The sequence below is a fragment of the Oncorhynchus masou genome, unplaced genomic scaffold (assembly GCF_036934945.1).
Source record: "Oncorhynchus masou masou isolate Uvic2021 unplaced genomic scaffold, UVic_Omas_1.1 unplaced_scaffold_4162, whole genome shotgun sequence".
Lineage (NCBI taxonomy): Eukaryota > Metazoa > Chordata > Actinopteri > Salmoniformes > Salmonidae > Oncorhynchus > Oncorhynchus masou.
In genome coordinates, this window is record NW_027010559.1 from 7189 (window position 1) to 22074 (window position 14886).

At 52.0% G+C, this 14886-nt stretch overlaps 1 protein-coding gene across 1 annotated transcript; it reads left to right on the plus strand.

Annotated features, from left to right (window-relative positions):
• The first annotated feature begins 547 nt into the window (after nt 1–547).
• On the plus strand, nt 548–11945 carry LOC135534923 (stonustoxin subunit alpha-like). The gene is made up of 4 exons (XM_064961718.1): nt 548–557; nt 10097–10360; nt 10485–10544; nt 10776–11945. Exons 1-4 carry the CDS (start codon nt 548–550, stop codon nt 11306–11308), a joined length of 867 nt encoding a protein of 288 aa, XP_064817790.1. The 3' UTR covers nt 11309–11945.
• The last annotated feature ends 2941 nt before the right edge of the window (nt 11946–14886 follow it).

Below are 14886 nucleotides of genomic sequence, written 5' to 3' on the forward strand. Positions count from 1 at the left end.
CCGTCCGTCCCTCTGTCTGTCTGTCTGTCCGTCCCTCTCTCTCTGTATGTCCGTCCGTCCCTCTGTCTGCCTGTCCGTCCCTCTCCCTCTCTCTCTCTCTCTGTCCGTCCCCCTCTCTCTCTCTCTCTGTCCGTCCCCCTCTCTCTCTCTCTCTGTCTGTCCCCCTCTCTCTCTGTTTGTCTGTCCGTCTGTCTGTCCGTCCGTCAGTCCGTGTCTCTCTCTCTCTCTCTCTCTCTCTCTCTCTCTCTCTCTCTCTCTCTCTCTCTCTCTCTCTCTCTCTGTCCATCCCTCTCTCTCTCTCTCTGTCCGTCCATCCTCTCTCTCTCTCTCTGTCCTGTCCTCTCTCTCTGTCTGTCCGTCCCTCTCTCTCTGTCTGTCCGTCCCTCTCTCTCTGTCTGTCCGTCCCTCTCTGTCTGTCCGTCCCTCTCTCTCTGTCTGTCCGTCCCTCTCTCTCTGTCTGTCCGTCCCTCTCTGTCTGTCTGTCCGTCCTTCTCTGTCTGTCCGTCCGTCCCTCTGTCTGTCTGTCTGTCCGTCCCTCTCTCTCTGTATGTCCGTCCGTCCCTCTGTCTGTCTGTCCGTCCCTGTCCCTCTGTCTGCCTGTCCGTCCCTCTCCCTCTCTCTCTCTCTCTGTCCGTCCCCCTCTCTCTCTCTCTCTGTCTGTCCCCCTCTCTCTCTGTTTGTCTGTCCGTCTGTCCGTCTGTCCGTCCGTCCGTCCGTCCGTCAGTCCGTGTCTCTCTCTCTCTCTCTCTCTCTCTGTCCATCCCTCTCTCTCTCTCTCTCTGTCCGTCCCTCTCTCTGTCTGTCTGTCCCTCTCTCTCTCTCTGTCCGTCCCTCTCTCTCTCTCTCTGTCCGTCCTCTGTCCTCTCTGTCCGTCCCTCTCTCTCTCTCTCTGTCCGTCCCTCTCTCTCTCTCTCTCTCTGTCCGTCCCTCTCTCTCTCTCTCTCTGTCCGTCCCTCTCTCTCTCTCTCTCTGTCCGTCCCTCTCTCTCTGTCTGTCTGTCCGTCCCTCTCTCTCTGTCTGTCTGTCCTCTCTCTCTCTCTCTGTCCGTCCCTCTCTCTCTCTCTGTCCGTCCCTCTCTCTCTCTCTCTGTCCGTCCCTCTCTCTCTCTGTCCGTCCGTCTCTCTCTCTCTCTCTCTCTGTCCGTCCCTCTCTCTCTCTCTCTCTGTCCGTCCCTCTCTCTCTCTCTCTGTCCTCTCTCTCTCTCTCTCTCTGTCCGTCCCCTCTCTCTCTGTCCGTCTCTCTCTCTGTCCGTCCCCTCTCTCTCTCTCTCTGTCCGTCCCCTCTCTCTCTCTCTCGTCTCTCTGTCCGTCCCTCTCTCTCTCTCTCTCTGTCCGTCCCCTCTCTCTCTCTCTGTCCGTCCCTCTCTCTCTCTCTCTCTGTCCGTCCCTCTCTCTCTCTCTCTCTGTCCGTCCCTCTCTCTCTCTCTGTCCGTCCCCTCTCTCTCTCTCTGTCCGTCCCTCCTCTCTCTCTCTCTCTGTCCGTCCCCTCTCTCTCTCTCTGTCCGTCCCTCTCTCTCTCTGTCCGTGTCCTCTCTCTCTCTGTCCGTCCCTCTCTCTCTCTCTCTCTCTGTCCGTCCCTCTCTCTCTCTCTCTCTGTCCGTCCTCTCTGTTCTCTCTCTCTGTCCGTCTCTCTCTCTCTGTCCGTCCGTCTCTCTCTCTCTCTGTCCGTCCCCTCTCTCTGTCCGTCTCTCCTCCTCCCTCTCTCTCTCTCTCTGTCCGTCCCTCTCTCTCTCTCTCTCTCTGTCCGTCCCTGTCCTCTCTCTCTGTCCGTCCCCTCTCTCTCTCTCTGTCCGTCCCCCTCTCTCTCTCTCTCTGTCCGTCCCCTCTCTCTCTCTCTCTGTCCGTCCCTCTCTCTCTCTCTCTGTCCGTCCCCCCTCTCTCTCTCTGTCCGTCCCTCTCTCTCTCTGTCCGTCTCTCTCTCTCTCTGTCCGTCCCTCTCTCTCTCTCTCTCTGTCCGTCCCCTCTCTCTCTCTGTCCGTCCCCCTCTCTCTCTCTCTGTCCGTCCCTCTCTCTCTCTCTCTGTCCGTCCCCCTCTCTCTCTCTCTCTCTGTCCGTCCCCCTCTCTCTCTCTCTCTGTCCGTCCCCCCTCTCTCTCTCTCTGTCCGTCTCTCAATGTCCGTCCTCTCTCTCTGTCCGTCCCCCTCTCTCTCTCTCTGTCCGTCCGTCCCTCTCTCTCTCTGTCCCCCCCCTCTCTCTCTCTGTCCGTCCCCTCTCTCTCTCTCTGTCCGTCCCCCCTCTCTCTCTGTCCGTCCCCTGTCTCTCTCTGTCCGTCCTCTCTCTGTCCTCTCTCTCTGTCCGTCCGTCTCTTCTCTCTGTCCGTCCTCTCTCTGTCCTGTCCGTCCTCTCTCTCTGTCCGTCCGTCTCTCTGTCCGTCTCTCTCTCTCTGTCCGTCCGTCTCTCTCTCTCTCTCTGTCCGTCTCTCTGTCCGTCTCTCTCTCTCTCTCTCTGTCCGTCCCTCTCTCTCTGTCTGTCTGTCCGTCCCTCTGTCTGTCTGTCCCTCTCTCTCGTCCGTCCTTCTCTCTCTCTCTGTCTGTCCGTCCCTCTCTGTCTGTCTGTCCGTCCCTCTGTCTGTCCGTCCCTCTGTCTGTCCGTCCCTCTGTCTGTCCGTCCCTCTCTCTGTCCGTCCCTCTCTGTCTGTCTGTCTGTCCGTCCCTCTCTCTCTGTCTGTCCGTCCGTCCCTCTGTCTGTCTGTCCGTCCCTCTGTCTGTCTGTCCGTCCCTCTGTCTGTCTGTCCGTCCCTCTGTCTGTCTGTCCGTCCCTCTGTCTCTGTCCGTCCCTCTGTCTCTGTCCGTCCCTCTGTCTCTGTCCGCCCCCCTCTCTCTCTCTGTCCGTCCCTCTGTCCTGTCCCTCTCTCTCTCTCTGTCCGCCCCTCTCTCTCTCTCTGTCCGTCCCCTCTCCTCTATCTCTGTCCGTCCTCTCTCTCTCTGTCTGTCCGCCCTCTCTCTCTCTCTGTCCGTCCCTCTCTCTCTCTCTGTCCGTCCTCTCTCTCTCTCTGTCCGCCTCCTCTCTCTCTGTCCGTCCCTCTCTCTCTGTCCGCCCTCTCTCTCTCTCTCTGTCCGCCCCCTCTCTCTCTCTGTCCGTCCCTCTCTCTCTCTCTGTCCGCCCTCTCTCTCTCTGTCCGTCCCTCTCTCTCTCTCTCTCTGTCCGCCCCTCTCTCTCTCTGTCCGTCCCTCTCTCTCTCTCTGTCTGTCCCTCCTCTCTCTCTCTCTCTGTCCGTCCTCTCTCTCTCTCTCTGTCTGTCTGTCCGTCCCTCTCTCTCTGTCTGTCCGTCCCTCTCTCTCTGTCTGTCCGTCCATCCCTCTCTGTCTGTCTGTCCGTCCCTCTGTCTGTCCGTCCCTCTCTCTCGTCCGTCCCTCTCTCTCGTCCGTCCTCTCTCTCTCTGTCTGTCCGTCCCTCTGTCTGTCCGTCCCTCTGTCTGTCCGTCCCTCTCTCTCGTCCGTCCCTCTCTGTCTGTCTGCCTGTCCGTCCGTCCCTCTGTCTGTCCGTCCGTCCCTCTGTCTGTCCGTCCGTCCCTCTGTCTGTCTGTCCGTCCCTCTGTCTGTCTGTCCGTCCCTCTGTCTGTCTGTCCTTCCCTCTGTCTGTCCGTCCCTCTGTCTCTGTCCGTCCCTCTCTGTCTGTCTGTCCGTCCCTCTCTCTCTGTCTGCCTGTCCGTCCCTCTCTGTCTGTCTGTTTGTCCCTCTCTGTCTGTCTGTCCGTCCCTCTCTCTCTGTCTGTCTGTCCGTCCCTCTCTCTCTGTATGTCCGTCCGTCCCTCTGCCTGTCCGTCCCTCTCTCTCTGTCTGTCCATCCCTCTCTCCCTGTTTGTCTGTCCGTCCGTCTGTCCGTCTGTCCGTCTGTCCGTCTGTCCGTCTGTCTGTCCGTCTGTCTGTCCGTCCCTCTGTCTGTCCGTCCCTCTGTCTGTCCGTCCCTCTCTCTCTCGCTCTCTCTGTCCGTCCCTCTCTCTCTCTGTCCGTCCCTCTCTCTCTCTGTCTGTCCGTCCCTCCCTCTCTGTCTGTCCGTCCCTCCCTCTCTGTCTGTCCGTCCATCCCTCTCTGTCTGTCCGTCCGTCCCTCTGTCTGTCCTTCCCTCTGTCTGTTGGTCCTTCTCTTTCTCTCGTCCGTCCTTCTCTCTCTCTCTGTCTGTCTGTCCGTCCCTCTCTGTCTGTCTGTCCGTCCCTCTCTCTCTGTCTGTCTGTCCGTCCCTCTGTCTGTCCGTCCCTCTGTCTGTCCGTCCCTCTGTCCGTCCGTCCCTCTGTCTGTCCGTCCCTCTGTCTGTCCGTCCCTCTGTCTGTCCGTCCCTCTGTCTGTCCGTCCCTCTGTCTGTCCGTCCCTCTGTCTCTGTCTGCCTGTCCGTCCCTCTCTCTCTGTCTGCCTGTCCGTCCCTCTCTCTCTGTCTGTCTGTCTGTCCCTCTGTCTGTCTGTCCGTCCCTCTGTCTGTCTGTCCGTCCCTCTGTCTGTCTGTCCGTCCCTCTGTCTGTCTGTCCGTCCCTCTGTCTGTCTGTCCGTCCCTCTGTCTGTCTGTCCTTCCCTCTGTCTGTCCTTCCCTCTGTCCTGTCTGTCCCTCTGTCTGTCTGTCCGTCCCTCTGTCTGTCTGTCCGTCCCTCTGTCTGTCTGTCCGTCCCTCTGTCTGTCTGTCCGTCCCTCTGTCTGTCTGTCCGTCCCTCTGTCTGTCTGTCCGTCCCTCTGTCTGTCTGTCCGTCCCTCTGTCTGTCCGTCCCTCTGTCTCTGTCCGCCCCTCTCTCTCTCTCTGTCTGTCCGTCCCTCTGTCTGTCCGTCCCTCTGTCTCTGTCCGCCCCTCTCTCTCTCTGTCTGTCCTTCCCTCTGTCTGTCCGTCCCTCTGTCTCTGTCCGCCCCTCTCTCTCTCTCTGTCTGTCTGTCCCTCTGTCTGTCTGTCCCTCTGTCTGTCTGTCCCTCTGTCTCTGTCTGTCCCTCTGTCTCTGTCCGTCCCTCTGTCTCTGTCTGTCCGTCCCCCTCTCTGTCTGTCCGTCCCTCTCTCTCTGTCTGTCCGTCCTCTCTCTGTCTGTCCGTCCCTCTCTCTGTCTGTCCGTCCCTCTCTCTGTCCGTCCCTCTCTCTCTGTCTGTCCGTCCCTCTCTCTCTGTCTGTCCGTCCCTCTCTGTCTGTCCGTCCGTCCGTCTGTCTGTCTGTCTGTCCGTCCCTCTCTCTCTGTATGTCCGTCCGTCCCTCTGTCTGCCTGTCCGTCCCTCTCCCTCTCTCTCTCTCCCTGTCCGTCCCTCTCTCTCTCTCTCTCTGTCCGTCTGTCCGTCTCTCTCTCTCTGTCTGTCTCTCTCTGTCTCTCTGTCCGTCTGTCTCCGTCTCTGTCCGTCCCTCTCTCTCTGTCCTCTCTCTCTCTCTCTCTCTCTGTCCGTCTCTCTCTCTCTCTCTCTGTCTCTGTGTCCCTCTCTCTGTCCGTCCCTCTCTCTCTCTGTCCGTCCCCCTCTCTCTCTCTCTGTCCGTCCCGTCTCTCTGTCTCTGTCTGTCCCCCTCTCTCTCTCTGTCCGTCCCTCTCTCTGTCCGTCCTCTCTCTCTCTGTCCGTCCCTCTCTCTCTCTGTCCGTCCCTCTCTCTCTCTCTCTGTCCGTCTCTCTCTCTCTCTGTCCGTCCCTCTCTCCTCTCTCTCTCTGTCCGTCCCTCTGTCCGTGTCTCTCTCTCTCTCTGTCCGTCCTCTCCTCTCTCTCTGTCCGTCCCCTCTCTCTCTGTCTGTCTGTCCCTCTCTCTGTCCGTCCCTCTCTCTCTCTGTCCGTCCCTCTCTCTCTCTGTCCGTCCCTCTCTCTCTCTCTCTCTCTGTCCGTCTCCTCTCTCTCTCTGTCCGTCTCTCTCTGTCCGTCCCTCTCTCTCTCTGTCCGTCCTCTCTGTCCGTCCGTCTCTGTCCGTCCGTCCCTCTCTGTCCGTCTCTCTCTCTCTGTCCGTCCCTCTCTCTCTGTCCGTCCTCTCTCTCTGTCCGTCCCTCTCTCTCTCTGTCCGTCCCTCTCTCTCTCTCTCTGTCCGTCCCTCTCCTCTCTCTCTCTCTCTCTCTGTCCGTCCCTCCTCTCTCTCTCTGTCCGTCCCTCTCTCTCTCTCTCTCTGTCCGTCCCTCTCTCTCTCTCTGTCCGTCCTCTCTCTCTCTCTCTCTCTCTGTCCGTCCCTCTCTCTCTGTCTCTGTCCGTCCCTCCTCTCTCTCTCTCTCTGTCCGTCCCTCTCTCTCTCTCTCTCTGTCCGTCCCTCTCTCTCTCTGTCCGTCCCTCCTCCTCTCTCTCTCTCTGTCCGTCCCTCTCTCTCTCCTCTCTGTCCTGTCCCTCCTCTCTCTCTGTCTCTGTCCGTCCCTCTCTCTCTGTCCGTCCGTCCCTCTCTCTCTCTCTGTCCGTGTCCCTCTCTCTCTCTCTGTCCGTCCCTCTCTCTCTCTCTGTCCGTCCCTCTCTCTCTCTCTCTGTCTGTCCTCTCTCCTCTCTCTCTCTCTGTCCGTCCCTCTCTCTCTCTCTGTCTGTCCGTCTCTCTCTCTGTCCGTCCCTCTCTCTCTCTGTCCGTCCCTCTCTCTGTCCGTCTCTCTGTCCGTCCCCTCTCTCTCTGTCCGTCTCTCTCTCTCTCTGTCCGTCCCTCCTCTCTCTCTGTCCGTCCTCTCTCTGTCCTGTCCCTCTCTCTCGTCCTCTCTCTGTCCGTCCCTCTCTCTCTCTCTCTGTCCGTCCCTCTGTCTGTCCTCCCTCTCTCTGTCCGTCCCTCTCTCTCTCTCTGTCCGTCCTCTCTCTCTGTCCGTCCTCTCTCTCTCTCTCTGTCCGTCCCTCTCTCTCTCTCTGTCCGTCCTCTCTCTCTCTCTCTGTCCGTCCCTCCTCTCTCTCTCTCTGTCCGTCCCCCCTCTCTCTCTCTCTGTCCGTCCCTCCTCTCTCTCTGTCCGTCCCCCTCTCTCTCTCTCTGTCCGTCCTCCCTGTCCGTCTCTCTCTCTGTCCGTCCCTCTCTCTCTCTCTGTCCGTCCCTCTCTCTCTCTCTGTCCGTCCGTCTCTCTCTCTCTCTCTGTCCGTCCGTCTCCCTCTCTCTCTCTGTCCGTCCCCTCTCTCTCTCTGTCCGTCCCCTCTCTCTCTCTGTCCGTCCCCCTCTCTCTCTCTCTGTCCGTCCCTCTCTCTCTCTCTGTCCGTCCTTCTCTCTCTCTGTCCGTCCCCCTCTCTGTCCGTCCCTCTCTCTCTCTCTGTCCGTCCCTCTCTCTCTCTGTCCGTCCGTCTCTCTCTGTCCGTCCGTCTCTCTCTCTCTCCGTCCGTCCTCTCTCTCTCTCTGTCTCTGTCCCCTCTCTCTCTGTCCGTCCGTCCCTCTCTCTCTGTCCGTCCGTCCCTCTCTCCTCTCTCTGTCCGTCCTCTCTCTCTCTGTCCGTCCCTCTCTCTCTCTCTCTGTCCGTCCCTCTCTCTCTCTGTCCGTCCCCTCCTCTCTCTCTCTCTGTCCGTCCGTCCCTCTCTCTCTCTGTCCGTCCGTCCCTCTCTCTCTCTCTGTCCGTCCCTCCCTCCCTCTCTCTCTCTGTCCGTCCCCCTCTCTCTCTCTGTCCGTCCCCTCTCTCTCTCTGTCCGTCCGTCTCTCTCTCTCTCTGTCCGTCCCCTCTGTCTCTGTCCGTCCCTCTCTCTCTCTCTCTGTCCGTCCCTCTCTCTCTCTCTCTGTCCGTCCGTCCCCTCTCTCTCTCTGTCCGTCCCCCTCTCTCTCTCTCTGTCCGTCCCCTCTCTCTGTCCGTCCCTCCTCTCTCTGTCCGTCCGTCCTCTCTCTGTCCTCTGTCCGTCCCCCTCTCTCTCTCTGTCCGTCCCTCTCTCTGTCTCTGTCCGTCCCTCTCTCTCTCTGTCCGTCCGTCTCTCTCTCTGTCCGTCCCTCTCTCTGTCTGTCCGTCCTGTCCGTCCTCTCTCTCTCTCTGTCCGTCCCTCTCTCTCTCTCTGTCCGTCCGTCTCTCTCTCTGTCCGTCCGTCCTCTCTCTCTCTGTCTGTCCGTCCTCTCTCTCTCTCTGTCCGTCCCTATCTCTGTCTCTCTCTGTCCGCCCTATCTCTCTCTCTGTCCGTCCGTCCTCTCCGTCCCTCTGTCCGTCCGTTCTCTGTCCGTCCTCTCTCTCTCTGTCCGTCCCTCTCTCTCTGTCTGTCCGTCCGTCTCTCCTCTCTCTCCTGTCCGTCCCCTCTCTCTCTCTGTCCGTCCGTCCTCTCTCTGTCCGCCCGTCCTCCTCTCTCTGTCTGTCCGTCTCTCTCTCTGTCCGTCCGTCCCTCTCTCTCTGTCCGTCCCTCTCTCTCTGTCCGTCCCTCCCTCTCTCTCTCTGTCCGTCCCCCTCTCTCTCTCTCTGTCCGTCCTGTCCGTCCCTCTCTCTCTGTCCGTCCCCCCTCTCTCTCTCTCTGTCCGTCCGTCTTCTGTCCGTCTCTCTCTGTCCGTCCTCCCTCTCTCTCTGTCCGTCCGTCTCTCTGTCTGTCCGTCCCTCTTCTCTCTCTGTCCGTCCGTCTCTCTCTGTCCGTCCCTCTCTCTCTCTGTCCGTCCGTCTCTCTCTCTGTCCGTCCGTCTCTCTCTGTCCGTCCCTCTCTCTGTCCGTCCCTCTCTCTCTCCTCTCTGTCCGTCCCGTCTCTCTCTCTGTCTGTCCCTCTCTCTCTCTCTCTGTCCGTCCGTCCTCTCTCTCTCCGTCCCTCTCTCTCTGTCCGTCCGTCCTCTCTGTCTGTCTCGTCAGTCTCTCTCTCTCTGTCCGTCAGTCTCTCTCTGTCCGTCCGTCCTCTCTCTCTGTCAGTCCCTCTCTCTCTCTGTCCCTCTCTCTCTCTGTCCGTCCCTCTCTCTCTCTCTGTCCGTCCCTCCTCTCTCTCTGTCCGTCCGTCTCTCTCTCTCTCCGTCCGTCTCTCTGTCCTCTCTCTGTCCGTCCTCTCTCTCTCTCTCTGTCCGTCCGTCTCTCTCTCTCTGTCCGTCCTCTCTCTCCTCTGTCCGTCCGTCTCTCTCTCTGTCTGTCCTCTCTCTCCTGTATCAGTCCGTCCTCTCTCTCTCCAGAGGTCTCTCTCTCTCCTGTCAGTCTCTCTCTCTCCAGAGGTCAGTCCTCTCTCTCTCCTCCTCTCTCTCTCTCTGTCCGCCCGTCTCTCTCTCTCTCTGTCCGTCTCTCTCTCTCTCTCCAGAGGTATCCGTCTCTCTCTCTCTCTCCGTCAGTCTCTCTCTCTCTCTCTGTCCGTCCAGAGTTATCTCTCTCTCTCTCTCTCTCCAGAGGTATCAGTTCTCTCTCTCTCTCTCTCTCTCTCTCAGAGGTATCAGTCTCTCTCTCTCTCTCTCCAGAGGTATCAGTCTCTCTCCTCTCTCTCTCTCTCCAGAGGTATCAGTCTCTCTCTCTCTCCAGAGTATCAGTCTCTCTCTCTCTCTCTCCAGAGGTATCAGTCTCTCTCTCTCTCTCCAGAGGTATCAGTCTCTCTCTCTCCAGAGGTCTCTCTCCTCTCCAGAGGTATCTCTCTCTCTCTCCAGAGGTATCAGTCTCTCTCTCTCTCTCTCCAGAGTTATCAGTCTCTCTCTCTCTCTCTCTCTCTCTCCAGAGTTATCAGTCTCTCTCTCTCTCTCCAGAGGTATCTCTCTCTCTCTCTCCAGAGGTATCAGTCTCTCTCTCTCTCTCTCTCTCCAGAGTCTCTCTCTCTCTCTGTCCAGAGGTATCAGTCTCTCTCTCTCTCTCTCTCTCTCTCTCTCCAGAGTTCTCTCTCTCTCTCTCTCTCTCTCTCTGTCTCCTCAGGTCTCTCTCTCTCTCTCTCTCTCTGAGGTCCTCTCTCTCTCTCTCTCTGTCTCTCTGTCTGTCTCTCTCTCTCTCTCTGTCTGTCTCTGTCTCTCCAGAGGTCTCTGTCTCTCTCTCTCTCTCTCCAGAGGTCTGTCTCTCTCTCTCTCTCTCTCCTCTCTCTGTCTCCTCTCTCTCTCTGAGGTATCAGTCTCTCTCTGTCTCTCTCTCTCTCCAGAGGTATCAGTCTCTCTCTCTGTCAGAGTCTCTGTCTCTCTGTCTCTCTCTCTCTCCAGAGGTATCAGTCTCTCTCTCTCTCTCTCTCCAGAGGTATCTCTCTCTCTCTCTCTCCAGAGGTATCTCTCTCTCTCTCTCTGTATCTCTCTCTCCAGAGGTGTCTCAGTCTCTCTCTCTCTCTCTCTCCAGAGGTATCAGTCTCTCTCTCTCTCCAGAGGTATCAGTCTCTCTCTCTCTCTCCAGAGGTATCAGTCTCTCTCTCTCTCCAGAGGTATCAGTCTCTCTCTCTCTCTCTCTCTCTCCAGAGGTATCAGTCTCTCTCTCTCTCTCTCTCTCTCCAGAGGTATCAGTCTCTCTCCAGTATCAGTGTATCTTCAGACTTACCCAGCATCGTTGTCCGTCCTCTTCAGTCCTTTGGAGATGTGAGTCAGACTGTGTCTGAACTGAGAGAGAAACTAGAAGACTTCCTTAAAGGAGAATGGACCAAGATCTCCACTACAGGTGTGTTGAAAACAATAAGAACATCAACTTTAGACCATTGAAAGTTCCCTACTAGTCATATACATGTGGAATATGGTCTGATGATAACATTCCCCTCTCTGTCAATGTGTTTGTGTGTCTGTAGTGAATATAGTGGATGTTGTACTGCCTCCAGAGCCCAAGACCAGAGAACAGTTGTTACAATGTGAGTCTCTTTATTGTGAAGTAACTAACAGTCTCTTTTTACTGACACTCCTAACAATCCCTCTAGAAATATATAGCAATAGTAGATCTAATCAAAGACTGGGTCTCTATCTGACTCCTCATATTTCTCTGATTTGATCTCTGCTGTGCTCTAATCAAAGACAGGGGAGATACAGTATCTGACTTAACTTATTGTTCTGACTCCCCTCGTTGGTCTCTGCTCTTCTCCCAGATTCCTGTCAGCTCACACTGGACCCAAACACAGCACACACACACCTCTCTCTGTCTGAAGGGAACAGAAAGGTGACCTGTACAGGCCAAGTCCAACCATATCCTGTCCATCCAGACAGATTCACCTACTACTGGCAGGTTCTGTGTAGAGAGGGTCTGTCTGGACGCTGTTACTGGGAGGTGGAGAGGACTGGTGGTGTTGATACAGCAGTCTCATATAAAGACATCAGCAGAACAGAGGATGATGGTAGATTTGGATACAATAACAAGTCCTGGAGTTTAAAGTGCTCTAGTGATGGTTATTGTTTCAGACACAATAATGTTGAGACTAAAGTATCAGGCCCTCAGTCCTCCAGAGTAGGAGTGTACCTGGATCACAAGGCAGGTACTCTGTCCTTCTACAGTGTCTCTGACACAATGACCCTCCTCCACAGAGTCCAGACCACATTCACTCAGCCCCTCTATCCTGGGTTTGGCTCTATTATTATAATGGTTCTGCTGAGCTGGTTAAACTGTAAACTGATTTGTTATTAATTAAAATTCAATACAATGTTTTAATCTTGTACATTTCCATGAATCATGATGTCTGGTGTTGATGTATATTGGTTGTCATTCAGAACCATTGATATGTTTTCTCAGTTGGTTCTCTGTCTCTATGTAATTCTCCTCAGTATCATTGATCAGCTTGTTGGCTCGGTCCTAATTGATGTGTTCTCTGTCACCTGGAGCTGCATGGAAAATGGTCCAGGAACTAAAGGACAATTCAGGACTAGTCAGCCCACTACAAGCTGGTATCACTTCCTTTCTACTAAACTATATGGTCTGGTTTCCCAGACACAGATGAATCCTAGTCCTGGACTAAACAGTATGTTCAATGTAGATGTCCAGGAAACCGGCCCTAAATGTGTCATCTTTCATCCTCCCATACTGCTCAGTCCAGCAACATTAAACCTGTCCAGCAGGTGGTGCTGTTGACCAAACAATAGAACCAGCAGATATCTTGACTTGCCACTCAGTATATCAGTAATGTTCAGAATAGTACTTTAATATCATTGGAGATTGATGGTCTTTTTAATCCACTATCCAGAGTCAGGAACAGATGAAGTTAGGTCTGCTACTGTTCAGTGATTAAATATGATTTATGGTGATGGGAAATAATAAAAAACACTCAACTTCATCTAGTAATAGTTTTCCTTTGTTATTTATTCCAAGGTGTGTCTTTAACTTGTAAATGTATTGTGTGGAGGTGAGCTAGTGGTGTGGCTGATAGAATAGAATGAAAAGGGAGGAGGGGAGGAAGAGGGGAGGAGTGAAGGGCTGTTCAAGAAACCAGATGAGGAAGAGGAAGATGTTCAGGGGAATTACTGTCTCTGTTCTAAATGGTTCCCTATTCCCTACGTAGTGCACTACGGTGCTTCTGACCAGGTCTAAAGTAGTGTTCTACGTAGGGAATAGGGTGTAGATTTATTACAATATCATGCTTTAGTGTTTGGCACAAAAATATATAAGATGTATTGATAGTCCATACTGGTCTTAACTATGGTTCTACATACAGTACCTGTATTGATAGTCCATACTGGTCTTTACTATGGTTCTACATACAGTACCTGTATTGATAGTCCATACTGGTCTTTACTATGGTTCTACATACAGTATCTGTATTGATAGTCCATACTGGTCTTTACTATGGTTCTACATACAGTACCTGTATTGATAGTCCATACTGGTCTTAACTATGGTTCTACATACAGTACCTGTATTGATAGTCCATACTGGTCTTTACTATGGTTCTACATACAGTACCTGTATTGATGAGGGCCTCATCATCTGGCAGTATAACCCTATGGACCTGAAAGGGACTGCAGTGTGCTCCAGTCTCCAGCAGGGGGCAGTAAAACCCTATGGACCTGAAAGGGCTGCAGTGTGCTCCAGTCTCCAGCAGGGGGCAGTAAAACCCTATGAACCTGAAAGGGACTGCAGTGTGCTCCAGTCTCCAGCAGGGGGCAGTAAAACCCTATGGACCTGAAAGGGCTGCAGTGTGCTCCAGTCTCCAGCAGGGGGCAGTAAAACCCTATGGACCTGAAAGTGCTGCAGTGTGCTCCAGTAAAAATCAAAGATGAATTAACTCCATTCTGTTGCTAAATGTTTTGCTACAGTTTTCTCTAACGAATAACAAAATACTTTGAGCATTTCCTTGAGTCCTCCAGGTGGGCGGGGTTTGTTTGTTGATACACTGAATCAAGTTCTCTCAGGGTCGTGGTTGAGGCCTTTAAACCTACAATATGGCCTTATAAATCAGTGTTTAAACCTACAATATGGCCTTATAAATCAGTGTATACCAGTGTTTAAACCTACAATATGGCCTTATAAATCAGTGTTTAAACCTACAATATGGCCTTATAAATCAGTGTTTAAACCTACAATATGGCCTTATAAATCAGTGTTTAAACCTACAATATGGCCTTATAAATCAGTGTTTAAACCTACAATATGGCCTTATAAATCAGTGTATACCAGTGTTTAAACCTACAATATGGCCTTATAAATCAGTGTATACCAGTGTTTAAACCTACAATATGGCCTTATAAATCAGTGTATACCAGTGTTTAAGCCTACAATATGACCTTATAAATCAGTGTTTAAACCTACAATATGGCCTTATAAATCAGTGTATACCAGTGTTTAAACCTACAATATGGCCTTATAAATCAGTGTATACCAGTGTTTAAACCTACAATATGGCCTTATAAATCAGTGTTTAAACCTACAATATGGCCTTATAAATCAGTGTTTAAACCTACAATATGGCCTTATAAATCAGTGTATACCAGTGTTTAAACCTACAATATGGCCTTATAAATCAGTGTTTAAACCTACAATATGGCCTTATAAATCAGTGTATACCAGTGTTTAAACCTACAATATGGCCTTATAAATCAGTGTATACCAGTGTTTAAGCCTACAATATGACCTTATAAATCAGTGTTTAAACCTACAATATGGCCTTATAAATCAGTTTATACCAGTGTTTAAACCTACAATATGGCCTTATAAATCAGTGTATACCAGTGTTTAAGCCTACAATATGACCTTATAAATCAGTGTTTAAACCTACAATATGACCTTATAAATCAGTGTATACCAGTGTTTAAACCTACAATATGACCTTATAAATCAGTGTTTAAACCTACAATATGGCCTTATAAATCAGTGTTTAAACCTACAATATGACCTTATAAATCAGTGTTTAAACCTACAATATGACCTTATAAATCAGTGTATACCAGTGTTTAAACCTACAATATGACCTTATAAATCAGTGTTTAAACCTACAATATGACCTTATAAATCAGTGTTTAAACCTACAATATGTCCTTATAAATCAGTGTATACCAGTGTTTAAACCTACAATATGACCTTATAAATCAGTGTTTAAACCTACAATATGTCCTTATAAATCAGTGTATACCAGTGTTTAAACCTACAATATGGCCTTATAAATCAGTGTATACCAGTGTTTAAACCTACAATATGGCCTTATAAATCAGTGTTTAAACCTACAATATGACCTTATAAATCAGTGTATACCAGTGTTTAAACCTACAATATGACCTTATAAATCAGTGTATACCAGTGTTTAAACCTACAATATGTCCTTATAAATCAGTGTATACCAGTGTTTAAACCTACAATATGGCCTTATAAATCAGTGTATACCAGTGTTTAAACCTACAATATGGCCTTATAAATCAGTGTTTAAACCTACAATATGACCTTATAAATCAGTGTATACCAGTGTTTAAACCTACAATATGACCTTATAAATCAGTGTATACCAGTGTTTAAACCTACAATATGGCCTTATAAATCAGTGTTTAAACCTACAATATGGCCTTATAAATCAGTGTATACCAGTGTTTAAGCCTACAATATGACCTTATAAATCAGTGTTTAAACCTACAATATGACCTTATAAATCAGTGTATACCAGTGTTTAAGCCTACAATATGACCTTATAAATCAGTGTTTAAACCTACAATATGACCTTATAAATCAGTGTATACCAGTGTTTAAACCTACAATATGACCTTATAAATCAGTGTTTAAACCTA

Excerpts from the sequence above, each read along its gene's own strand:
- LOC135534923 (XM_064961718.1), top strand. Across the intron at positions 10,361-10,484 it reads GACCAAGATCTCCACTACAG|TGAATATAGTGGATGTTGTA; the intron begins GTGTGTTGAAAA and ends GTGTGTCTGTAG. Across the intron at positions 10,545-10,775 it reads CAGAGAACAGTTGTTACAAT|ATTCCTGTCAGCTCACACTG; the intron begins GTGAGTCTCTTT and ends CTCTTCTCCCAG.